This window comes from Artemia franciscana, unplaced genomic scaffold (assembly GCF_032884065.1).
Source record: "Artemia franciscana unplaced genomic scaffold, ASM3288406v1 Scaffold_692, whole genome shotgun sequence".
NCBI classification, from domain to species: domain Eukaryota; kingdom Metazoa; phylum Arthropoda; class Branchiopoda; order Anostraca; family Artemiidae; genus Artemia; species Artemia franciscana.
This window is the reverse complement of record NW_027067087.1, coordinates 35,475-63,013: the sequence shown is the minus strand read 5'-3', so window position 1 is coordinate 63,013 and position 27,539 is coordinate 35,475. Positions and strand designations below refer to the sequence as shown.

The following is a 27,539-nucleotide window of genomic DNA, read 5'->3' as shown; positions in this document are numbered from 1 at the left end:
ACATTAGGTCGAGACAAAGGTCCTTTCGAGGTAGATATAGTTGATAAGGACGGGCATATCTTACCAGTTCTAGAAAATATGAGAAAGTGTGATTTAGCGACATTTAAAGCAAGTCGGTTAGTATCAAACCAGTGGTAAGACCGCTTCATAAGCATGTGAAGTTTAACCTCTAAAGCTTGTTCCGTGGCTTCAGCACATAGGATATTGCTGTCGTCAGCGAAGGCAACTAAATCTTCATGAGGGGATGGCAGAATATCAGAAGATGCCACCGTATTTTCCTTTTCGTGACATAGAGTACAACACGCAGAAGGAATCGCGTTCTTTACCGCTCTAAATAAATCGTTGATATATATTAAAAACAGAGTAGGACCAAGAATCGATCCTTGTGGTACTCCATAGTCTACACCAATGGACTTTAGTGACTCAGGGTCCATGGAAATCGATCTATCGTGTAAATAAGAACGGAACCATGATAGGGCTGAACCTCTTATGAGTAAGACTATCAAAAGCTTTCTGCACATCAAGGAAAATAGCGGCTGGTATTTTTCCAGAATCTAAAGCGGTATGAAGAAAACTGATGAGTGTAGTGCATGCTTGCTCCGTAGTATGTTTCGATCGAAATCCGAATTGATGACTGTGCAAAAACTCCTTAGATTGTAAAAACTTGTGAGCCTTTTTTGCATCGGCTTTTCAAATATTTTTGGAAACACCGAAAGAAGGGAAATTGGTCGGTAATTTGACGGGTCACTTCTGTTCTACAAGAACAGAAATGTCACAAATGTTTTGCTTCATCTTTGTCACAAATGTTCATAACATTTGATGTTATGCTCTTCCATAGTCTTTGATTTGTTTTAGTGTACCAGCTATTAACACCATCTCCTACCTCAACAGCAGTTGAGTCTTGTACACAGCGCTGTTCATTTTAAGGCATTCATCTGGTATCACAGGCAACGCTCTTTTGTTGCCTGTTGTAACGATGCTTATGCCTGCCATGTACTTGTTGTTTTTTCTTGTTGTTGTTTTTTTTATCGACCACTTGTATAGAAGGGATGGTCTTGGAAATTCTGAAAGAACTCGTTTGATTGCAAATTGAAAGCTCTAGTGCCCTTTTTAAGGGTTAAAAGTGATTGAAGGTGAACCAGTCCTCTCCTATATCTTTTTCAGCTACCCCCTCCCCCGTATCTCTCCGTGATCACGGAACAAAATTTTGTATAGCTTTTTTGTTCAAAATTGTTTGAAGATTTAGTAAGTAAATCTTGGGAGACGGCATGGCCCTCCCAGACCATGGTAAAAGAGCAGTGAATTATGTGTAAGTAAATTGTTTATTGAAAAATTGCATGCCAGTGCTGACTATGTACTATGCAAATACCCAAATGCTGAAATTTTCCTGTTAGATGATGCAAATGACTTAAAACTTGAATCTACATGTAATACTTTTAGTCTAAAATAAATCGTAAAGGTTCCTACTACCAAAGGCAACTATACTCTTGATTCAATATGTACCAATATGTCACAATTTCTACAAACCCGTCACCATTCTGCCCCCTCTAGGGGCTAGGTACCACTTTAGCCTACTCCTATCTCCACTGGCTACAGTTAAACAGTACTGAAACCGTCTTTAGATTTATAATTGACTTAGGAATCTACAATTTCGGCTCTTGGATAACTAGTGAAAATGGGTCCCCTGTGTGCCAAACAAATAATAACGACTACAAGGCCTTTTCCCACCAAAATTTATTGAGGAGTTATTATAAAGCCCATTTTCCGGTGAAAAAAGTTAAAACTTGCTCTACCGATAAAGCTTACATTACTGCGACTTTTAAAAAGCTTATAAGAAAAGAAAAATCAATTTGTTCAAGTAAGAACATGTCACACCGTCTAACAATTTAAGAAAGTTCCTGAAAAGGAAATTGAGAAAGGCAGCTTCCGAGTATTACAATAGTAAAGTTAAGGATCTGTATTCAACAAGCCCAAGCAACGTTACGGGAAAATTAAAGAGATTTGTGACAAAAACCCTGTTGAAGCTAATTTTCATCTTTCTGAGCCCCCTTGTAAGATAGCCAACGATCTAAACCTGCATCTTGCGTCCATTGTACCCCCCCTTTCACTGGCTCAGGTCAAACTATTCATCCCTCCCCCTCTTTCCCCCAAATTTCTCCCTCTGATGTTATAAATAAAATCCAAAAGCTCAAAAAGTCAAGTACATGCCCCTTAGACATCCCAATTGACTTAATTAAAACCTTTTCAGACACAATTGCTGGACCTCTATCTGATATTTTTAACCAAATTTCAAAATCTGGTAAATTTCCAAGTTGCTAGAAACTAGATTTTATAACACCTGTCCCAAAGAAATCTTCCAATCTGACTTTAACCAACATGCGTCCTATCACACTCACTCCAATGTTTTCAAAACTTTACGAAGGGTTCCTTTGTTACTGGCTAAAAGTTAAAATTTATCCACGCATTGACGTCCAACAGTTTGGTAATTTAAGAAAAACCTCCATTACCCATTACCTTGTGCACTTGGTTCATACCATCCTAAGTTAACTAGAGAAAACAAATGTTTGTCTAAACTTGGTTTTAGTCGATCTCTAAAAAGCGTTTGACCTAGTTGACCGGAATATCCTGATTCGTTTGCTATAGGATAGCTTTGAAATTGACCCTCTATTAATAAATATTGTTGTATCGTTCCTTTCAAACAGATCACAAGTCGTAAAATACAAAAATATTTGCTCTAACCCCCTCCCTATTTACTGTGGAATACCTCAAGAAACCTTATTGGGACCACTCTTATTTCTTGTCATGATTAACGATATTGGCAAGGAATTCCCCCAAAGATGGAAATATGTGGATGACTTGTCGATCCTTGAAGTGTGTCATAGGAATATTAAAAGTGACCCCGTTCAAATCCTAACCCAATGTTCGGATGAATCTAAGAATCTAAATATGACAGTAAGTTCCAATAAATCACATATAATGACGATCAACTTCTTGAAATCTCAGGATCATTTACAAAGAGGAAAAAATTTCATACTCCTTCCTCCTTAAAGCTGCACGCATTTAAAAGAAAAGAGGAAAAAAATTTGCTTGCGTTTCACTAACTCAGTCATTTCCAATCCCTGTACTGAGGACATACTCCCTGAATTTCACAATCCCATTATACCCCGACTCCCCCGGTCAGCCTCCTTAGCAATCTCAACTTACTGTCCGATCCATGCTTACAGACAGGTTTCGTAAAAGTTTTATCCCCTTTATTCTGGAGCATCTTAATAATCATTCGTGATTCTGTCCTTACCAAAATCAACTCCTTCGTCTCTCTTCCTGTTGATGGTGTATCGCCGCAAAATGTTCCCCTTTTCATCTATTGCCGCTTTTATTTTTGTTTATTTATAATGGTTTTGTAATTTAACCCCTTCAGCAATTATCAAGCTTTTTGATTCGCCCTTTATCTTTGGTGATTTTGCCTTTTCAATTTAAACCTTTTTGATTTTAACATTTTGACTGTTAATTTGACTTAATGTAACGTGTTGATTGTGTTAAGTTGATTTAATGTACTACTTTGAAACTTTGTTTTCTTTACTTTTACGTCACATATAAAGCGAATTTGGCTCTTAACGCTTGTGATAGCCTTTTGGAAATAAGTATTATCTTATGAACATTGCCCCGAAATCTTCAGGAATTGCTCCATGCGCCGAACGGAACGCGTATATTTTTTTGGAAGGAGTAGGGAATCGGGGGCTCAAAAATGAACTAATACTATTGAGCCTACCTTTTGGAATCTGACATCTTACTCTTTACATCAGCAAACATCCAAGACGCCTTTGACTGTTGATGGAATGTAGAAAGCTTTACATTTTCTTAAAAAGTGTATGCTTTCTATTTCTACTCCTTGTGTGTTGTGTTTTTAATATCCTATGAAATGAATCTAATTAGACGAGGGCCCACGATAAAATGTCAGACACGACGACCTGGTACTGTGTGAAATGAAGGAATGTTTACGGAATGACGCTAACTATTTATATGTATTTTCATATTACGTTTCCAATGTCCTTCCAATAGCGTCTCTATTTAGTTTGGGATACATTTGTCAGTGACTGAAATGTCTGGGAACCTGAGCTTTTTTAATGGGATGTTTTCTGTTGGTTTCTGTGAATGATTTGTTACACCATATTGTCTTTATATTTAAAACAGGTGATAAATATGATTATATAAAAACTGATGCAAATTTTAAGCACAACTGTAAAAACAAGAGCTAAGAGCTCGTATGCCACTTGTGACGAGGCCGGAAGAGCCAAGAGCTTATATGGCATGAGCTTTAGCAAAATTCTAGGAATCAATGGATTGATTTAAAAGGAAAATCAGAGGCTTAATGCCGGTCGGGATTTAAAATAAGAGCTCTGAGACACGAGGTCCTTCTAAATATCAAAATTCATTAAGATCCGATCACCCACTCGTAAGTTAAAAATACCTCATTTTTTCTAATTTTTCCTCTCCCTTCAGCCCCCCAGATGGTCGAATCAGGGAAAACGACTTTATCAAGTCAATTTGTGCAGGTCCCTGACACGCCTACTAATTTTCATCGTCCTAGCACGTCCAGAAGCACCAAATTCGCCAAAGCACTGGACCCCCCTAACTCCCCCAAAGAGAGCGGCTCCAGTCCGGTTACGTCAATCACGTATCTACGACATTTGCTTATTCTACCCACCAAGTTTCGTTCCGATCTCTCCACTCTAAGCGTTTTCCAAGATTTCTGGTTTCCCCCTACAACTCTCTCTAATGTCACCAGATCTGGCCGGGAATTAGAATAAGAGCTTTGAAGCACAAGATCCTTCTAAATATCAAATTACATTAAGATCTGATCACTCGTTCGTAAGTTAAAAATACCTCGGTTTTCCTAATTTTTCCGAATTAACCGTCCCCCACTCCCCCAAAGAGAGGGGATCCGTTCCAATTACGTCGATGACGTATCTAAAACTTGTGCCTATTCTTCCCGTCAAGTTTCATCCCGATCTCTCCACTCTATGCGTTTTCCAAGATTTCTGGTTTCCAAGATTTCTGTTTCCCCCCTCCAACCCCCTATGTCCCGGATCCAATTCGAATTGAAAATGGAGCATCTGAGACATAAAATCTTTCTACATATCCATCACCCATTCGTAAGATAAAGATACCTCAATTTTCACGTTTTCCAAGACTTCCGGTTTCCCCCTTCAACTCCCCCCAATGTCACCGGATCTGGTCGGGATTTAGAATAAGACCTCTGAAGCACAAGATCCTTCTAAGTATCAAATTTCATTAAGATTTGATCACCCATTCGTAAGTTGAAAATGCCTCATGTTTTCTAATTTTTCCGAATTAACCGTCCCACACTCCCCCCCCCCCAGATGGTTGAATCGGGGAAACGACTATTTCTAATTTAATCTGGTCTGCTGTCTGATACGCTTGCCTAATTTCGTCTTCCTAGCTTATCTGGAAGTGCCAAAACTAGCAAAACCAGGACAGACAGACAGATCGACAGATGGCACTTGGTTAATACCAAGTGCCATAAAAACGAACTAAAATATTACATGAAAGGTTTTATTTCGCATCTAAAACCTGCTGCCACAGAAAAGCAGAACATAAAAAAGAAAAAAGAAAGGAATCACATTTTGGAATGTTGCAAATTGGAATGTTTATTGGAAAACAGAGAAAAAAAAAGAAAGAAAAGTCACATCTAATCTAAACTTCTACAGACTTTATGTCTGGAGATGAAATCAAATATTTGGTCTATCTTTGGATTCGTTCTTTCACATTTTTGATCCATAAACTTAAAATTTTCACGTTCCCGTTTTGTATATAGACTTCCTCATTCGTTTACTCCAATTTTTATTCTGTTCACTTTTCTATTATGGAGCCGTCCTAGCCGAGTGGTTAACACACTAGACTTGAAATCACTTGTCCATGAGGACGGGGGTTCGAGTCCTGGTGTCGTTGGTTGTTTGGTTTGAAATGATGGTAAATGGCTTGACTCTGTACGCTTCACAGCCTGAGTCAACCCTAAATTGCTACCTGGAAGAATCTAGGGAATGTAAAGAGGAAGGGTGTGCGAAAGCAAAGGATGGCTTGCCCCAATCCCTCATTGCAATCGCTGGCTGATGGGCCATGAAACGAAGATGAGCACTGCCGGTAAGGTCTGTAAATCTCAATGCCATGTTCTTTTGTTCTGTACCCCTATTATGTCTCTAACTTCTTTTTCATTTTTGTTTAGAAAAGAAGACCTTTGACTGTTGATGAAATGTACCAAGATTTCAGCCAAGATCATGCCAAAAAAACTGTTACCGTTGAAACACATCCGCATCTATCTGGGCCCCCAGCTGCATCTGTTCACCCTTGCAGGTTTGTTTTTATCTTGCATTCTCAATTTAATTGTTTTAATTTAATTAATTACTTAGAAATTGTCAAATTAAGATTTGTTTGTAAGCCTGACATAGACATCAATCATCTTAAATAAATTCTTCGTCAAAGTTCGATTCCCCTTTGACTTCCACTACACAACAATAATTAAGTCACAATTGTCTCTGTTATTTTTTTTGCTTAATTCTTGGCACAGTCCTGAAAACCGTAAGATAAAGCTGTGCCAAATTGAGATCTCCCCAAAATATTGTCCGTTTCTGCCTTTCTCTAGTAAATTTCAAATGACACAAATCGTTTTTGGTCTGCTTTTACCCAAAGCTGAGCGGTTGAGATAAATATGCGATATTTTTTTGCTTAATTTATGCTCTCAATCAACGAGATATGTTTTCCCTGTTGTTCATTTAAAAGAAATTTGTGTTCCTTGTAACCAAGGCCATATTTCCCGACTAGTATAAGCTATAGTCTAGTGGCCCCCAAACTTAATGGGCCTACCAACAGTTTTTAAATACAGTAATTTTTCTGGTGAAACGAGCAAACACATTAATGAATAGTTTTTCAGGGGCTTTTTCGAATATTTAAACAGCTCTGCTTGACCCCGTTGGAAGACAGTGGACGATGCTCTGCTTAGCATTATAGGCCCTGGGCTCGATTTTAGCTATTCTAAGATTTGGCGACAGGTTTCATTTCTGTCTCTGAAAAAAGACCATGGCTAATTAGCCATGGCTCTCAACTTTTATATCACAGTCCAGTGCGTTGATTTAAATTAAAGGGTCCACTTATTTTTGCAATACACCTCCAATCCTTATCTTTGTGATCCTTCAAACCTATTGAATTTGAATTATTTCTCTTCTACTTCATTGAATTATTGTTTTTTCTTGCTCTTCCTTTTTTTGTAGCTTTAGTCTTATAGAATATATCTGTCTTTTTTCTAATTTTGCCCTATTATTATTAAGATGCTGTTAGAATGATAATATCTAAGTTTCGTTGTTTCAAGGACATTTATCCATTGCTGAAAGTCAGCATATTATGCATTATGTAGCTTCAAAACTTAATGACATTGTTGTTTGGCAAGGTATATCTTGTACTCCTTAAAAAAAAGTAACCCTATACACGCGTTGGTTTGCATCGACTTAACCTGACTTAATGAGGCGAGATGGTCGGTAACGAACTTAAAAGGCTCTTTTGGCTTGGGATCCTCTTTTTATGGCATTTGGTATTAACCAAATGACATATAGCAATCCCAAATTCTGTCGGTCTGTCTGTCGGTCCCGGTTTTGAAAAAATGAAGTGTTTTTAACTTACGAACGGTTGATCAGATCTTAATGAAATTTGATGTTTGGAAGGATATCGTGTCTCAGAGCTGTTTTTTTAAATCCCGACCGGATCTGGTGACATTGGGGGGGGGGAACCTAAAATCTTGGAAGACACTTAGAGTGGAGGGATCGGGATGAAACTTGGTGGGAAAAATAAGCACAAGTCCTAGATACATGATTGACATAACCGGAACAGATCCGCTCTCTTTGGGGTAGTCGGGGGGGGAGTAATTCTGAAAAATGTTGGGGAGTTTGGGGTGGGGGAACCTAAAATCATGGAAAACCCTTAGATTGGAGGGATCGGGATGAAACTTGGTGGGAAAAATAAGCAGAAGTCTTAGATACGTGATTTATATAATTGGAACTGATCCGCTCTATTAGGGGGGAGGGGTAATTCTGAAAAATTAGAAAAAATGACGTATTTTTAACTTACGAAAGAGTGATTGGATCTTCATGAAACTTCATATTTAGAAGGACCTCGTAACTCAGATCTCTGATTTTAAATCTCAACCGGATCCAGCGCCATTGGAGGGCAGTTGAGGGGGACCGGAAATCTTAGAAAATACTTAAAGCGGAGAGATCAGGATGAAACTGGATGGGAAGAATAAAAACTTGTCTGAGATATGTGACTTACATAACCGGACCGGATATGCTCTCTTTGGTGGAGTTGGGGGGGGGGGTAATTTGGAAGAATGAGGCATTTGTAACTTACGAAAGGGTGACCAGATCTGAATGAAATTTGATATTTAGAAGGATCTTGTGCTTTAAAGCTCTAATTTTAACTTCCGACCAGATCCTGTGACATTGGGGGGAGTTGGAGGGGAAACCGGAATTCTTGGAAAACGTGAAAATTGGGGAATTTTTATCTTACGAATAGGTGATCGGATCTTAATGAAATTTGATATTTAGAAGGAATTCATTTCTCAGAGCTCTTATTGCAAATCCTGACCAGATCTTTTGATATTGGGGGGAGTTGGAGGGGGAAATCTTGGAAAACACTTGGAGTGGAGGAATCGGGGTGAAGCTTGGTGGATAGAATAAGCAAATGTATACGTGATTGACGTAACCGCACCGGATTCACTCTCTTTGGGGGAGTTGGGGGAAGGGTTCAGTGATTTGGTCAGTTTGGTGCTTCTAGACGTGCTAGGACGATGAAAATTGGTAGGCGTGTCAGGGAGCTGCACAAATTGACTTCATCTGGGGGGGGGGGGTTAAAGGGAGAGGAAGAATTAGAAAAAATTTGGTATTTATAACTTACGAGTGGGTGATTGGATTTTAATGAATTTTGATATGTAGAAGGACATCGTGACTCAGAGCTCTTATTTTTAAATCCTGACCGGCATTAAGCCTCTGATTTCCCTTTTAAATCAATCTATTGATTCTTAGAATCAATAGGCGGATGAATATGAGAACTGAATGGAGGGTGTTTTTATGTGGTTTCTTTAATTTTCACATTTATTATTTTGAGGTGACTCCCAACCTCAAAATTTATTCAGTATTTAGTAAGAAAAGGATAAACTGAATTGTATACATTGTGCAAGAAGTTTCTAAATTAATATCACAGAAATAACATACTGCTGAAGTTAATAGGTGCAAAAAAATTTTTTTGAAGGAGGGACTGCATTTTGAGTAAAACCGCCTGAAGTCACTTCTGTAATTTTTGTAACCGAGACTGATCATTACCTGTAAATGCGGCCAACCTTTATCGCTTTCTTTAAATTCGAAAGTCTTCGGTTTCCAAACTCACATAAACTTACATTTGGTTTCATTAAACTGAAGTACATAATTAACAGATTACTTAGATCAAGATCTTACAAAATTTTGTGTTTAAACGTACAATTGAGATGAAAACTTGCTTCTAGCATGCATAGCTTGTCCAATTTATAGGGCTGCCACAAAGTCCCTAAAATCGAGTGGCGGCTATTAAGGAAAATCCTAAATTGATAAAGGTCCCCAAAGTTCCTTTTCTTGCTTGGTTTAAAGGTCCGTATCCCGAAGGCTACCAATACCTGGGAGCATACGGTTTTCAATACCTTTGTTTCGATTGAGATTCTTGAAACCTGTTTTGGCTTGTCTAAGAAAGACAAAACTTGTTGTTACATAGGCTATAGCGTTACTGTCTGGATTGCGCAGACAGGCTAGTAACGAAAAGGGGTGACCCCCATTGCCTCGGGTGTCAATAGGCTAGGAGGCGGTAGCGTTCGGTTGTCTTTGTTAATTTCTTAGAAAACCCTTTTCTCTATGTCACTGTTATACACAGAGAAACAACTATAAGAGAATGGCTTTAAGTACGAAATACGAAGGAGGTGGTGTTAAAATCAAGTTTCTTGCATAATGTTGAGCTTACATACATTTCTCGAGCTATTAGACTACTTCCTAGCGCCCTTTTTTATTTGAATGCATTTCTGGTAACATATATTTTTCATATATCATCATGATGACATATATCATCTGGTATATATTTTTCCACTATCTGTTTTTCTTTTTTTAAGGTTTAGGGCTGGAAGTTTCAGTTTGACTAAAAATGGGAAAGGCAAATTCAAGGAGACTTGGTTGGAAGAGAAAGATGTGACGGGACACCAAATGAAAGAGTGGTGTAAAGCTGTTCCGGGAGATCTGTTCTCTTTCTAATGTTCTATCTGCAATACATCGTTTGTCCGCCATAAAGGCTCCTATGCTTTACCGCAGCACCCCAGAACCTCTAAACATATAAAGCATGTTACCACAACGCTAACGCCGAAACAGTTTTGTCTCTCCGCATTATCTTCCATGGAGAGTGGCAAACCTGCAAAACTGGCCATACAGGTACTTATCTAGTGCGGGATGAAACAACAGTTGCAGAAATTACATAGGTTCTGAAGCTAATTGAGTCTGATAATTCTGGGAAATCCGCAGGTGGAATAACAGATGTATTTAGAAAAATGTTCAGAGATACAATGGTCAAAAGCTTCTCCTTCGGGCTAACTAAGTTCGCTTATTTTTTAACCGAAGCTCTTGGACCCATTTCCAGATGATGAACCTTCATGAAGTCGGCAACAGTTATTATGTTGTCGAATTTGACGAAACCACAAGCTCAGAAAGTTAGAAACAGCTTCAAATGAGTATCCGATTCTGGTCTGAAAAGATGAAATGAGTGGTAGAAAGACATCTGAAAACTGCGTTTATTGGACATGCCACAGCTGAATAATTGAAGGCAGAAGTAGTAAGGACGATCGATGAGAGTAGTTTATCGAATTTCGCCGCAATAGTGATTGTTACAATCAAGAAAAATGCCAAAATTTCTCTTGACTCTCAGTCAAGTCTAATCTTCAGTCAATTCGTTCAACTCAAGTCCTATCCATGTGTTTGTACACGTATAAATGAAGTGAAACACGATCAGGCTGATCATGTTTCTGACTATCTCTAAGCTACTAGCGTTAATCTGAGACGATTCGAACGTGAACAAAAACTGATTGATAGTGAATTGACAGATAGCGACGATCTCCTTGATATTGGTGCCTCCAAGATTCATTTGTTACCCAACGCTTTTCGAAAGGATTTATAGGAAATCGGCGAGAACTGTTTAGATATGATCATCAAATTATAGTACTTTTTTAGTGGCTGGCCGGGTAGAAAAGAAGAAAACGGGAAGATTCAAGAGAAAATTGGCGTTCCAAGTCCCGCATTTTGAAAGACGTACCCACCAGAGGGTTAAATATGGAATATGTCACTTCGAGGCTAAAGGAACAGATGCCAGCTCTGTTTGAGTACTTCGTTGTCTGTATTCCAAAGTAAAACTCCAGTCTTTTGGAATCAAAGGCGTACAAAGAGATCATCCGGCCGATCAAACAACCGACCATGAAAGCAGAGGATCAGCTTTTTATTGATAGTTCGAACCTCTTCACATGTTTCACCGAAAAGTTTCAACGGGAAGAGCCCCTAGTGCATTAACTTTATAAGGAGCTGAATATGATGGTCTTGATCTTGGCTGGATGATTTTTAAAACCCAAGGTGACCTAAGAGCTTAGGGATGAACTAACGCTTCAGCCATTCGAAGGGGAAAAGAACTTCGTGCCACTGCTACAGACAATTGTGAGTGTCGTGATTGTCAGCTGTGTCGAGTCAGTAGACGAGTTTCTAAAACACTCATTCATGCAACGTGTCCAGATGCATTATTCTGCGGCCGCAAAATATATCCTTAAGCAAGTACTCGGTGGATAATTTCTACAGTTCTTGAAAGTGTTAACTTTTCTGCATCCCGATCAAGTTTCAAGCCCAGTTTCTGCTCAGAATTTACAATATGTTGCTAGAAAGTTACCCATCACAACGCAAAATGACAGGCTAGTTGACGGGAACAACGTAATTCAGGGAGGGAAATGTTCAAACTTGCCCTTAGTCATAAAAATACTTTGACCATTTCACTTGGGTCTGCCACTATTGAGCGGGGTTTTTCCCTTTCCGGGCGAGTTCTCGGCGAAGAAACAACTTCGATGAACGAGCGAACTTTGGATGCAAAATTGTTTGTGATACATTGACTGGGCAGATTGGGGGGACGTGCGCAAAATGTTGCTATCACCGAAGACTTGATAAAACTAGCCAAATCCGCTAGAAAGAGCTGTCATTTATACCTACAGCGGGAAATAGCCTTGAAAGAACAAACTGAGAAAGAGCAGCAGGATTTTGAGACAAGAGAATGGCCGAGAGAGCTGCAACTCGCTGACAAATCTTTGAAAAGACAGACAATAGAGAGTCTCGAAAATCACTCGAAAAAAAAAGAAGTGTTTGTTTCCAAGGAACAGGCCGCAGACAAGTTACTGAAGTAAGCTCATAAATTGTTTGAAAAAAGGCGTTGAAAATAAGGATATGGTCGAGACACAGCTATCGCAAGCCATGATAGATGGGACTCTGTCGATGCGTGCTGAACAAAAAAGGTAGCTGCTACTCTTGAAACCATCCAACAGCAGCTAGAGTCAAAGAAACAGTTACTGATTGCATCTCTGTTCCAGCAGAAGGCAGTGCAACATCAGGGTAGCAAATAGGTTTTGTGTTCTAGTTATCGTACCCTTGTCTCTTTTATCATATTTCTGGATCTATTTTGTGTGTTCGAAAGTAAAGCGGTTAGAAAATAAGAAGAAAAAAGGTCTTCCCATTATATGATTATTCTTAGGTGGCCCGTCTCTTAATTATTGCTTAGCCTCTGATAATAGAGAGATATCTGCAAATGACCATTCCATTTTTTCCCCTAGTTAAGTGTCATTTACTGTTGTGTCTCTGGTTTTTCTTTCAAAAGCGTTCTGAAAACTGGGTTTTGGGGTCCATTTTGCATTTAGAATGCAGGGGCGTATTTTTTTCAAAATTCTTGGAGGGGGGGGCAAAGTTGGAGCCAATTCTCCCAAATTAAGTCAAATGTACAGTGAAAACTGAAAAATAATCCATATATTACCATAAAGGCAAAGATATTGTAAAGAAAACTGACCTGTTTCTCTGGATACTTATGCAGGCTTATCTTAGTTGTGACAAGATTTTTTGCAGAAACTAAACTTGAGTTGATAGGAGGGGCAAACTTGGGTCTGGAGAGGGCAGTTGCCCTCCTCCCCTGCTCCATAGAAAATTACGCCCTTGCAAGAATAGTCCCTAAAGATGTCCCTTTTTCGACTAAAAAGAGGTCCTTAAGTCCCTATTTTTACCACTTGAACCTGTGGCAGCCCTGAATTTATACGAAAATGCTCAATTGCACAGCAGAAAGACGAAATAATCAATATAATGTAATTAAATAATTATATTCAAAATTTTATTAAAAGTTTATATAATTATATGCCGCTTGTAATATGAATCGAGAAATGTTTTCTGCGAATTTAATTTTGATCCTAAATGAAAAAAGTAAGGCATAAAAGTCTGGATCCTAATAGCTTTTAATGTGCTTCTTTAAGATAAGATTTAGGTCAGATTTATTTATAATGCAATAACGTATAGTACATACATGTCAATAGTCTCCTTATAGGCTCCTAAGATTTTCAATTCAAACGAAGTCCTTAGTAGGACTTTCTGTGCAGGGTATTTTGTGTCTATCCTCATCGTGGGCTTATGTTTCTACTAAAATTATGTTCGATTTTCAATGTCTTTGCTCGTAATCATTCCCCATGATAATGGGGAACTCATTTACTTAGTTGTTGTAAATAAAAATTTGGAATACCATGTCAAGAATTGCTCAACCGAAGCAAAGTGCGACATTTCATTCCGAAATTAAAATGACCGTTTTTTACGTTATAATATTTTATTTTATATTCTTTTCGTTTAGAACTGCTAAAGGCTTCCTTAGAGTTCCAAAAAAAGACGAAAAGACGGAAACTTTTTGGTTTAGAGTTGAATAATAAATTTTGTCTTTTCTAATGTTTTGTCTGTATAATAATTGGAAAAGATTTTCCTTAGACACTTGTAATATAAAATTATTTTCCTTAGACACTTGTTTTATAAAATGGAAATGATTCTTAGTACTTTTTCAATTTATAGGGAAATGCCTATTTATTCGGCTAACACTGAAATAATTCAAAACCCTGCAACTTCAAAAGAAAAATTCAAAACCCTGCAACTTCAAAAGAAGAATTCAGAATTCGACATAAAAGAGTTTGAGATTATATTTAAAAAAATATTACGAATTTAACTTTTCCTAGTGACATTATTGTCTTTGGGTCAAACTCTAACCCTTAAACTTGTTCAAATGCTTAACTGCTTTAGATATATATATATATATATATATATATATATATATATATATATATATATATATATATATATATATATATATATATATATATATATATATATATATATATATATATATATATATATATATATATATATATATATAAAATATATATATATATATGAATTTCTTAACCGAAACGGACTACGACATTTCATTCAAAAATAAGTTAACTAAAGTTAATAATGAAAGGTTTAGTGTCCAAGCGAAAACTACTCATAAACGTTTCCAGTGGACGTCTGGAGACTTTTTTAAAGCTCCACTAAAAGAAAATGAAAATGAGTCTTATCTTATTTGTTAATCTGCCATCATTTTTTCGTATGCAAATACTATTACTACTAGCAACCCACCGCAGCACCATGCCGCCTGAGGCCAACACAGCTACATACGCTCTTCCTCCATCCCAATGTATTTAAAGCCTTCCTCTTTACACCCTTCCGGGAAGTTCATATTTTTCTTAATTCTTTTCTTAAGACATCCTCTTATCCCAATCGAGGACGATGTGCCTTCCATTTAGCCCTAGATGGTTGGATGAAAAGGACAATATTGAACCACATTGTTCCTACAGTCCGTTTTAAGTAGGTTCAGTCAGTCGGATACCCAAAACAGTCCGTAGACAATTTCGCTGGCAAACATCTAGCAAATCTTTATTTTAAAACTGTCATCACTGTAGTTTTTTCTGATGGACCCATAAATTTAAAAATGGAATGCTTCCAGATTGCTGCTCAGCTTATATGGTATAATTCAATTACACAGTAAAAAACTGGAACAATTCATAACTATGCAGTTTGAAAGTTTCAGAAAATTTTCAGAATTAGACACCAAAAAAAAGTTCTGAATAAAACTTTTTATTGGAATTATTTTTATGGATCGAAGTAACATTACATGAATTCATAATAATTTGTTGGTTTGTATTTCCCTCTTTTTTCAATTTTAATTGTTTTCGTTGGACTGAAGTTCCTATACTTTATTATTTAATTTCTTATTTTAGACACGCTGATGTGATGAAGAAGCTGATTCAAACTGTTGAAGACTCTGGAGGGCATATAGAAGTGTACATGTACCTTATAATATTTTTGAAATTTGTTCAATCTGTTATTCCAACTATAGAATATGACTACACCCAAAATGTTTCTCTTTGATTAGTTTAAAAGTGCTAATTTTATTTTTAAATCTAACCAGTTGCGGAGATATATTTCCGACTTATTTTTAATTATTCTTTTGTACGTTCAGTTGTCATGTTACTCCCTGTTTTCTGTTTTTATTTTAACCTATTATTTAAGGGATTCGTATTTTGGTTTCTGATAGTCTAAATTTCCTTGTATATTTGTAATTTTCTGGGTCGTAAGGTAAGAAAGCAGGCAGTTTTTTTTAGGGGGGGGGTCAGTAATATTTTTGAAGGGGGTATTGGAGAATGTCTAATTATTCATTACATACTATGAGACTATATAAATTCTGTTAATAGTTTTTTCCTACTATTCTACTATTAGAAAAGTCACAAAGTAACATTCCAAGCACGCATTAACCTTAGGCATTTAAATTAGAAATTGATAATTCAATTATGATCTAGTAAATTTTGAAATTAGTATGTCAAGCTAACTCCTTTCCAATTTTTGAAAGTTCTTTGTCTTTAAAATATACTAGTCAAGAAATAAATTAAATTAAGATATTAATTGAAGATGAATGCTTTGTATCAAAGTGTTTCAATAACTTTCACTAAATACGTAAATGTATACTTTGATGAATTGATTCTGTGTTTAGGAGACTAACAATGTTCTGTCAAATTGGTTTTTAAGTTGATTTTAATATATTGTATAGTTTTACTGCTTGAGAACTTATGTGTATGAAAAGTCAGTAAAAGTATTTTAACCTAGAAATATAAAAAGAATAATGTAAATTTGACCCTGTGTCCTAGAAAAATTGCTAACGCTATCTTGTGACTTATGTGACTCATTCCTAATGACCATTGCACGGCGCTGAGTGTCATCATTTTCCCCATGATTTGAAGTCAATGTTCATCGTTGGGTTGTTCTCCAATTGAATCACCTCCTGGTCAAAAAATTTCATGGAGATGTCACACCGTGAGAACTTTTCTCTGGATTTCTGCAAACAAGGGTGACCGGTCATAAAACGAAAAGTTTTGGCCAATCAAAAGAGTATAATCTACGGTTTACAGTGGTGTTTCTGAAGGCCCTCAATTGTTCATGCTGGTGGTGTTTTTTTTTTTAGCCGCGTTAAGGTAGTGTAAAATCATTAAAATCAAGTTTTGGCCAGATTTCATTATCCTTTGTGGAATCATTTTTTGCAAATAAAAAAATGTATATATAAAATAAAGGTCAGATTTCAAATCTTTTTATTTTTACTTCTTGTTAACTAATTGAAAGATCTGCCTCTGGTCTTTTCTGTAAAGTATACGTTTTATACCACCAATCATTAAAAAACTTCAATATTTTGAGTCTAAAAAATTAATTTTTTTTTTCTTCATTTAAATAAATTTGGAACATACTTGACCAGTGTGCTTTATCTTCGGTGAATTCTTTTTGTCTTTGATATGGAGTGCCTCTAAGAAGAATTATGTCTGAAAAATAGTCTCCTGCAAAGATGTAGCCGCTTTTTTTCTTGAGGGGCAAGCGGTGGGGGACTACAATTTTCCGAAACTACATAAATATCTTCATTACCTGTTTTACAGAGGCTCTTATCTTTTTGCGTCACATAATTCAGCTTTTTAAACTTTTTGTGGGGGCTAATCCTTGACGCACTATTTGGTAATGCTTTTGCTTGTATATTTGTCAACTTAATCTCGTGAAGATTGTTTTGACAATATTTATTTTTTCTTTATGTAATGGTGTCTGCTTGTGAATTCAAAATGCTTTTACTGGGCTTTAGGACTAGTATTGATAATCGTATCTTATATTGCCTTTTAAACTTGTTTCTGTTGCTTATATGGATTTATATTATTAGATTCGTTTGATCAAAATTTTAATTTTAGTAAAGGGCTATGACAGGGTCTACTGAATTTAAAAAATGGATTTTCTTAAATAAAAAGATTAGTTATGTTAAAAAGGAAGCTTACTTCGTATTAATTTTGACAGGTTTAAAACTGCTTTTCCTGCTCGTGCTTAAGTCTAAGAAAGTCTAGTAATTAAAAATAGTTATTTGAAAAATTCGGGCCTGCATTTGAAGTTGAATCTAACCCGTGAATTTGAGTCCCGTGTGAGTCTAGGGTAAGATTCCCTGATGAATAGCCGGAGCTTTCAACCTTGGGCTAACAGGCACCCTTAACGGCCTTTCATAGTTGTTATATTATGCTTCAATGTTCCAAACAAATCAATAAACTTGAAATAATAGTCAACCAAGGTATATTATTTATACGGTAAGGAAATAACTATAATAATCTTAGTTAATTGTAATGTATTTTTTTTAAATTATTTAACAAAAAAAAATCTCGATATACTGGATGCAGAACAGACCAGGTCGTGTTTGTGTAGCGATTAATTTAATTTACCAAACAAGTTCTTCAAAGAAAAGTGAAGTGCTCCACTAAGCCAAAAATGAGCAGAAATAAATTCAAATAACCTTCCAAGCGTGAAATTACCATCAATAAATAAATGAAACTCAGAACCAACAGAAATTACAATAAATAACCGAGTCAAACTCAAAACGAGCAAAAATTGACATGAGTAGGGCTGACAACCCCCATGCCTTCTCAAGACCAGAACATGATTTGCACCTTGCTGAAAAAAAACAAACAAATGACCGTGGTTTGTCAGTTTAATGTACATATACTGATATTTATTCTTTAAAATTCTAATAATTTTTCCTTTATTAAAGTAAGAAAGTGACAACATTTTAAACGTATTTTGTTGATTTGTTTTGGGGAATTATATGCTTGTCCGAGAGGGGCTGGTCGCCCTCCATTTCTCCCAAAAAGGGCTCTAGATCTTCTGACTACCAGTCAAATGAGCCTCATTCGATCCGAAGTTTATACGACCATCCGTTCCATAAAAACCTTATGTGCCCGGAAGCGTTTGTGCCCCCGGGTTATAAATTAAAATCCTTGCCTCAAACTCTGGGAGGTTGTGTCTACCCAATGACCTTTTCATGTGATCTTTGGACTGTTTAGAACGAATGAATATCTCAAAATTTTTATCGGATGTATTATGGGAAAATAAACCGTAAGGAGGGGGGGGTGCTAGTTGCCCTGTGATCATTTTGACTCTTAAAAACGGCGATAATACTTCTGATTTCCAATCCAATAAGCCTTTTCCGAAGTTTATACGACCACCCTTTCCATAGAAACCTTTAGTCAGGGAGCCACTTGCTGAAAATATGACTAGTAGGTGGTAAGTGAGCAGCAGAAGGCTTAATGACGGAAAACAGGTAATCTTTAGCGTTTATATGAATATAAGTGTTATATCCTTAGGCAGGGGGGGGATGCTAGTCTTCTAAATTCGAAAAAAATGCGTTTTTTTCTCTTAAATAATACATTTTGCAAAAAGTTTCAACAATGATCACGCAGACTATTTTAATCGATACCACTAATAACGAGTGCTATCTAATGCTTATGACCTTGAAATTGTGATTTTGTTCTTTTCATTCATAAAAAAAAAAAATAATAATAATTATCTCACATTCTGCTCTTTGGCGAGTAACGGAAAATTATTCTTTGACTACTTCTAATTGCAACTGCTAGCTATTTCGTGTGATGTATTTAATAACAAACACATTTTCAAAAGATACTGGTCAGTATATGGTTTTCCTCCCAACCCTTAATTATAGACACAAGAAATTTCAAAAATTATAGAACTAGAAATATTAATTATAGAGCATAAAAGAAGAATTTAAACATTTCCCACCGTAACCACAAAGTAAATCACGTGGTCTATTTCCTGAACATGAATAATGTTTTGTACAGTACTTGCATGAGCAGTATTCAGGGGTCACACCATCTAGGAATACTTTGAGTGGACAGAACTGGCCTAATCTCACCGTCCTGTAAAGTCCACCCAAACTGTAGGGGATCTAGAAACTGAGGCTTTGGGATTCGCTTATTAAAAAATGTCTAACTGGAGGTAAGCACGCTTAGCATGGCACTCAAAGGCAATGTCAGGTGGCGGCAAATATTTGAGCTCCCGCTTTAGAGGGTATAATTATACTCACAAATCGTCAAGAGAGATAAAAAGGTACGGATCTTTGCCATTTACAGCAACAATGACTTTTTGAAAATAAAAAGAAGTTTTCTTGCACAGAAGAATTAAGCTTTGACCTCTATCTCTTTCACAAGCAGAGCAATCTGCTCCGGCAATCTCTATTTCTCTACGGCCTCAGCTACTACTCTTTGTCCTTTGAAGAACATAAATCCAATGAAAGAGATAAATCCAGAACAATGAAAAAAACTAGATTGTTAGGCAAATTTTTGCAAAGTTGATGTATAGGTACTAAATATTCACGGAATTGAACAAAAACCTTCCTTCTTCACTATTTGAGTGGTATCCCAGGAAAAGCTTACAATAATACAGCAAAAGGACAACAATATCTGTGTCATTTGCGTTGATATTTATAATACTGACACCCCTCTTCAAACAGTCTAAAGTATGCAATACAACTCTAGTATCTGCCTCTTCATGCGTACAGCTCAAACGCTGTTCAAAGAATGTATCAGTGCTTCCACGTCCGATAAGCATGGCTATCTTCATTCGATTGTGAAAGCCTCCAGAGAGGTAGACAGTTAAACCAGCTTCAAGCGCATAGACTAAGTTTTTGAATTCGTTAAATAAAAATTCAATGAGCTTAAGGAATTTACTATTATTGAGTTCCAATCTTCTAGCTTTGAGTTTTTACCTAGAGACATAAATTTGTATAAAGATTCTCGCTGCTCGTGGCAACCACCACAATCCTTCAAACTAATCCCATTGACTTTTTTGTCACGAGATCCAAACATTCCATCGTATCTATCTTTAAGAACATGGCGTTCTTTGACGTCTCCCTAAAAAGAAACGAGAGTAGAAAATGTTCGTTTTCCGTAGATCTCAATTGTTTCCGATTCAGTTGATGAGTGGCTTCTGAGGTATGTCATCAAATCTGCCACCTTTGAGTGAGTTTACTTACTACTATTTTGACATTGACGTGCCACTTATTCAACGTACTTTTTGTTTTCAAATACTCCAGAAAAGCTGACTTGATTCCTGACCGAAGTACAACCTTCCCGGAATCGGTACTTCTCTCAAATATAGAAGGTACATATGGGAGAAGCTTCCGAGAAAGAAAATTCTTTTGATGGTGAAATCCTCCGTCACCAGCAATCTGAAAACTCATCAGTACTCTTTTAACAGATTGAAGTTCAACATTGATGAGACTATTTACAGCTCTAAAAGGCCGAGTTTTCTTTTTCTGTTTTGCCAGCTCATTGTTCATGACTTTCAGTTTACTAAAAGCAGCTTTATCTCCGTCCAAGCACCGCTCAAGTGCTGTGTTTTCAATAGGTCACACATTTAGAAGACTCAGCAATCCCATTATCGACTATCTTAAAGAGTATGAATGTTGAGCAAATCTTCATCACTGCACCGAAAAGGATTCAGACTGGATTCTATAATAGATTTCACTTTCTCAATAGCTATGTGCTACTGCATGATGAAGGAAAGGTAATCTTCGTGGTGAATGGTACCAAACTCACTTTGAGGCACAATACATAGCATCTCACTAAATGTAACTGAGACTGAGGCACAAAAAGGAAGAGTTAAAGTCCACTTCATAAGTGCCAACTTGTTCATAGAAATCCCTATCATTCCACCCTCTGTCTTTGAATCTAAATTAATAGTGGATTCATTTTTTGTTTCTTTATTTTCTCAAAAAATGAGGAGTAGGCTACAATATAATATAAAGAAAAGACAAATGATAACGCTTACAATTAAAAAATATCAAATATTGATCAAACACTTAAAAAGAGAAAAAAGATACAAAAACACTTGCTAAATAATTTAGCCTGTAAATCATCAAGAGCCAGAACTGTTACTAAAAAACGGAAATAAATTGTGGCCTAAAAGGATAATTTTCACCTTGTCTTCAAATTTGTCTTTCGCATCGGCAGGGGTATACAACAGAATTTAGGATTTCACATTGAACACACCGTTGTAGAAAGCCTGATGCTCCCCTGGGCAAGTTCTGCATCTCTGCTAGGTACTCAATCCAGCAAGTCCCCTACTTATTATGACCTCATCCGACTAAATAAGGAAGTATTTAGCCCATATCTGCAAGGTAGCCCTCCAAGTCACCAGATTTCCCGCTATGCAAAAACTGCCATAAAATTAGTACCAATTCTTTGTATTGTTTTCGGAACTTGTTAGTTTTTAAGCATGTACGAGGATTTTCAAATAATTCCAACCAGGGAGAATTTGCAAGTTTTTCTTTCAGACACTGAAGGTTCCAACCAATTCGAGTATCTTCTCTTCCGGTTCCCACGTTCTGTAGTAAATCTCTAATTTCTTCGAAAACAGAAATGCACAATAAATCGTCGGATTTGATACAAAAACCTTCAATTCTTCCCAGTATAGAACAGATATAGCTCCGAGGACTAAAGTATGAGCAGCAAGGATTATATAATATGGTTTTCCACTCATCCCTTTTTTTGCGGTTTCGGTTGCGGTTTCGGTTGCGGTTCCTTCTAGTAGAATTCCAGCCTCATAAATCAGTTCTTCTAAGCCAGAGCCCTTCATTATATGACCAGTTGTACCCATAAAATTCATTAAAATATGAAGACCACACATTCTGAGGACAGGATTTTTCACTCTTAAGGCATGTACAGTTCCATATATAGCCTGGTCGTATGTGACAAAAGTGTAATTCAATCCTAGTTCTTTGGAAGTTTTCTGGAAAGTCTTAATGACTTCCTCTACAACTGTTGGGTTAGAGGTAGAATGGGGAGTCACTGGAAGATACCCAATCTCGGTAATAGGAATATCAGCCTCAGTGTCATATACAGTTGAGAAACATTAGAAACCAAAATAAGGTAGAGATTCTTCTGTATCATGACACATGCATGAGCTGTGTTGGTAATGCTCTACGAAGAAGCCATATTGTAAAAAAGTCTGAAATGAGAACCTTCTGACCAGCAGGTGAACCAATGAGATCTCTGCATTTCGCAGTTACCTCTATTTTTCTTTTTAGGTACATCTTTGCCAAACTTTTCTGTTTGATTAAGGCTTGAAGATGAAAGAAAAAGGGTCTCTATTCCATTTTTGCTTCAGAGAAAACTCTTTCTCTACAAGGATGTCAAAATTTGGTTGCATAATGATGCTTGCTGTAACATTTGACGTTGAGCCGTCAGTTGTCTCATCCTGAAATAAAAGTATTTTTAAGCAAGGTTGAAAAGATTTCTGTTATTCTTTTATAAAAGCAGACCTTGGTAAATTGCGGTTTTTATATTACGTAAGCTAATTAAAAGACAGAAAAAAAATAAAATAGTGCCATAAAATGAATATTATTATATTCACCAGATGAGGTAACGTGGGTATTGTGTGGCCCCTATAGGGGGCAACGGGGTAGATCTATAGGCTAACATGGTATCAATATACAAAGAAGTCATTAGTCACAATAAAATGTATTTCTTATAGAGTAGACTCAACCGCGCTTTCCGAGCCACACCCGTGCATAAGCCAGGATGTAGTTATTTCCCAGTTTCCTACAATGCCCACTTATATCCTGGTTTTTCAAGAATCTGTGGTTCATTTATGTTTAATTTTTATAATTCTTAATAACTTGTAATTTCAAACTCCATAAAATGTTTTTGCATCAATGAATAGAATAGAATAGAATATATTTATTCACTACAATAGTCGGAGCTAGCATTAGCATGTCATGACAAAAATAATTTATACCTTCAAAAACACTCACAAGAAAATTTAAACAAACAATATATTAATCAAACATTAAATATTAGTCGCGTCAATATTATTAAAATGACGGGTAAAATATTGAACAAATGATTTGCGATATCTATCAGTACTATATGCTGAGTAAGTCAGTAACTGTGGACAATTGTTTTTTATTTGCCGAAGTCTAGTAACTGGTCCTCCAGTTGGGGGGGCTCGCAAAGTTGGATAGTAGACGACAATGAGCTGGGGAATTTAAACAATTTAGTCCAAATCTATATGTTAAGCCATGTCTACGACTATCAAGTGATTCCAAATTGAGTTGTTTCAGTGCATCTTCGTAAGTTGAGTAGTTTTGTCCAAGTATAATTTTTACAGCTCTTTTTTGTATCGTCTCAAGTCTATCTGTTTGATCTTTTGTCAATCTCGGATGCCAAGCAGGGCATGCATACTCAAGAGAAGGTCTAACATAGCTGCAGTATACAGACTTTAAAACCTCAGTTGGTGTACCAAATCTTTTTAGGTTGGAAAATGAATGTAAAAGCGAGGCGCCTTTTTTAGTCAGATAGTCAACGTGCGAATTCCATCTTAAATCATCGTCCAAAAGAATCCCAAGTATTTGAACAGTTTTCTTTGTTGGCAGTATGGAATTATGAGAAGAGTGGTTGTTACCCTTTAGGAAGGGAAATGTCATATAAGAGCTCTTAGTTTCACTGACCGCCAGTTTTACCTTTCCTAATTCAGCTTTTAGATCATGATAGATTTTAATCAAGTCAGACTGTTCAGTAGTCGGAGGGCTTAGTCGCAGTGATAAAACAGTTAAATCATCAGCAAATTTAAAACGCTCACGTATTGTTGTTAAAATACGGTTAAAAACAATAAGAAAAGAAAGCGGGCCTAATTTAGTCCCTTGTGGCGAACCACAAAAAATATTTACAAATTCAGATGGCTCATGATCAGGAAGTTGGACACACTGAGATCTTTCAAAAAGAAAACTAGCTAGCATTCGTACAACAAATGGACGGGCACCCATAGCCTTTGCTTCTTCCACAACTACATTATGATCAAGACTATCAAAAGCCTTAACTATGTCTGCAAATAATGCTTCAACATAGGCCCCATTATTCTCTAAGTGCTTAAGGATAGTATCCAATAATGCAACCAAATAATGAACAGTACTATGCCCGGATCCAAATCCAAATTGTTGGGGATCAATATTATCATTTATGTCCTCAAATAAACAATCAAAAATAAAACTTTCAAATACTTTTGAGAGAGCTGGAGTTTTCGAAATCGGCCTCATCTCGATTATATCTTTAGGTGCCTTGCATTTGGGGATTGGCGTTACATATGCCTGTTTAAAAATACATGGGAAAACACCATCAATAAAACACTGGTTAAAAATTGCCGTTAAAGGAGTAGATAAAAGATCAGCACAATCAATAATCAATTTAATTGGTATCTCACTAGGATAACTAGATTTACGAGAATGAAGTGCCTTTAACTTTTTAGCAACTGAACAAATCTCTAGTATAGGGATATTTGAAACTGAATCATTCGGTGGTAATTTTCTTAGTTGCGGATGAATTTTACAAACAGATGCAAAAAAGTTATTAATTTCACTAGGTAACAGGGGTTTACCATTGACATCTCTCACTTCAACTCTGGTTACTTTTTTCCCGATAATGTTCTGAACTAAGTCATGGAACTTCCTTGGGTTGGATTTATGTATTTTGCTAATTATTTTAGACCCATACTGCTTACGAGAACATCTTATTTTATATACAATTAAATTTCTTACTCTTTTGAAATATTTTACGGATCCAATTAAATGCAATTCGTTCCTCACTTTTATCAGATTCCGAATCTCTCGAGTAATCCATGGTTTATCATTAGATTTCACATATATTTTTTTTTGTGGGAAAATTTCACAGTATTTTTCAAATAGTTCCTTACAGAATAAACTTGCCATTTTGTCACCGTCAGACAATGAGAGAATATCACGCCAGTCACGATCTGTGAGCCAATTCTTGTAGAGATTTACTAGTTCAGGTGAGAAAGGCCTGTACACCACACTATTTATTTGTCGATTTGGGATAAAATGATTGGGTGTCCAAGCAACACACAAGTGATCACTCAAACCTAATGGGGGAATGTAACTGGAGTATTATAATATTCAGGACAGTTGCTAAAAATGAGATCCAACATACGGTTACCTCTTGTGGGCACATTCACAACCTGCTTAAGTGATAGTGAATTACTTAGCCATTTGGCATCTAAGTCATTAAAGTCACCACACATTATGATACCAGCATTAGGATACAAAGATCGTACATTGTCAGTGCAATTCTGTAAGTAATTCACAAGGTCTTTACGATAGGGGCCACGGGGCGGATAGTAAACAACACATATCACCAGTGATGCCACTTCCTTGGGAAGCTTCTTAGGCCTGCACCACAACCATAATACTTCAAAACCATGCTTATTTGGTATATTACTGAAAGTGAGAACTCGATTTCTTATAGACGATCGACAAATAATACCAACACCACCACCATGTGTTACTGAAATATCATTGGGTGTCATTCTAGGTTTGAAATAGGTATCATATCCTTCAAATGCTACAACATCTTCAGTCGCGGACCATGATTCACAGATACAAGCAATATCAACCAGTTCATTCTTCAAGCAAAGTTCAACCTCTTCTAATTTGTTTATAAGTGACCGGACATTTGATAATAGTATTTTCGGAAATATATAGGGATGAAAGGGGGGCTTTACGCTGCGGTCTCGAATCTCCTTGCCAACACATTGAATCGGTTCCAAGTTGGGGTACTCGGAAGACATGGTTTGAGGGGTGGGTGAATCTTTGATTTCTTTGAAATTCCAAATTGGTTGGTTGTTAGTACTGGATATATTGTCGGAAGGCTGACAGATGTTGGTTCTTGCCAGTCTCTCCAAGTTTTCACGAGGAGTGGTTGGTATGAGGGGGGAGGGATCTGCATTGGCTGATTTAAGACAGGTGGTTCGAGCTTCAAGCTCATAAGTGGGACTGTAAACTGTTGTCTTTGGCAACCCTGTTTTAACAGAGGTGGAATTTTTCACTCCCCGTTTTTTGAACTTCGCAATTCAGTATTGGAACGTAGCTTTTTCCTTCTGGGGGAAGTGAGATGCACATTAGGACAACAGTTCATGAAACAAAGGCCATGAGCCAATTTTTTACTCAGAGATCTGTGAGGCAGAATACAACACTCATCACGGCAGATGCCTTTGAAATAATCAAAGCAAATATGGAGAAACGTGCAATTCACCACCTTTCTACAGCCTCGCCTTATGTGAAATCTGTAGACACGTCGTTCAGGAATATGATCTGTTGTAACACCCTCTTCATCTGTATGCGGAGACTGAGAATACTCTAGGTCGGTTTGTGTTGTTTGACTAGTAAGAAAGCTACTGCATTGAACAGATACATTATTACTGAGAACTTTAGAGCTGGTTATATTACCCTGGTTTAAGCATTTCTCACGGGTAAAAAGAAAGAAACGTCCCGAGGGTTTCTGCAGAGCAAGAACTATGTCTGCATCAATTGCAGCGCAGGCCGCATGCATGCGGTGTAAGCAAAGGTGACAATCAAACGAAGGACTGTCTTTTGTCGGTTCGTCACATAAGAGGCAGCTCAGATCAGGACCTGAGCAGTCATTTCTTTCCTCGGTGATATTTTCTATAGTATCGATTCTTTCCTCGGTGATATTTTTTATAGTATCCATAATTCTCAGTGCACCGCCAGGAATGCCTGGAGATTTAGATGACAAGTTTTCTACTGGGAAGATAGTGTTCTTTTTAAGTGCTCCGTAAAATGTTTTTGCATCATACTATGTTATTCCCTTATAACCAAATTCTGATTTAATTGGTCAGATTACTATAATAGAGAGGGGAAATCTACTTGATTAGATATTTATTTTCAAACATCACTGTCAAAAGCCCAAAAGGGCCGAATTCAAATTACAGAGTCAAAAACAGTAGAAGTGGCTTTAGAAACAGCTCGAGTCAGCTAGATTTTGGATGTCATTTGGGGAAAATGCTCTACCTGCAAGCGTTTTTATTGCATTTTTCGCAATAGGGAGGCACAAGCTTTATTTTAGAAGCAGAGTATGGCACCAAGCCTTCTTTGAAAATTATTCTCGAAACACTTTTTCTGATCGATCCAATATGTGATCCAATTGTGAG

The 27,539-nt window shown here is 36.8% G+C and overlaps 2 protein-coding genes across 2 annotated transcripts in view; one reads left to right on the top strand and one right to left on the bottom strand.

Moving 5' to 3' along the window:
- Positions 1 to 17,508, top strand: part of LOC136043507 (ubiquitin-like-conjugating enzyme ATG3) — a 44,145-nt gene extending 26,637 nt beyond the window's left edge. Inside the window, exons 6-7 of the mRNA XM_065728427.1 lie at positions 6,245 to 6,372; positions 15,437 to 17,508. Of these exons, the coding sequence (XP_065584499.1) occupies positions 6,245 to 6,372; positions 15,437 to 15,587 (279 nt within the window). The 3' untranslated portion in view covers positions 15,588 to 17,508. The remainder of the gene's footprint in view (positions 1 to 6,244; positions 6,373 to 15,436) is intronic.
- Positions 17,509 to 22,637: 5,129 nt separating this feature from the next.
- LOC136043509 (uncharacterized) lies at positions 22,638 to 26,159 on the bottom strand. Its single transcript, XM_065728429.1, has 3 exons — positions 25,529 to 26,159; positions 24,250 to 25,454; positions 22,638 to 22,778 (listed from the first exon to the last, which is right to left on the bottom strand). The coding sequence occupies exons 1-3, from the start codon at positions 26,157 to 26,159 to the stop codon at positions 22,638 to 22,640; spliced, it is 1,977 nt and encodes a 658-aa protein (XP_065584501.1).
- Positions 26,160 to 27,539: the final 1,380 nt, after the last annotated feature.

Bases quoted from the DNA above. Each gene is read 5' to 3' on its own strand.
- LOC136043509 (XM_065728429.1), bottom strand. From the start codon at position 26,159: ATGTCTTCCGAGTACCCCAACTTGGAACCGATTCAATGTGTTGGCAAG. The intron at 25,455-25,528 runs GTAACCGTATGT...TTCCCCCATTAG, and splicing joins TGTGAATGTGCCCACAAGAG to GTTTGAGTGATCACTTGTGT. The intron at 22,779-24,249 runs GTAAATATTTTT...CTTTTATTTCAG, and splicing joins ATCATGAGCCATCTGAATTT to GATGAGACAACTGACGGCTC.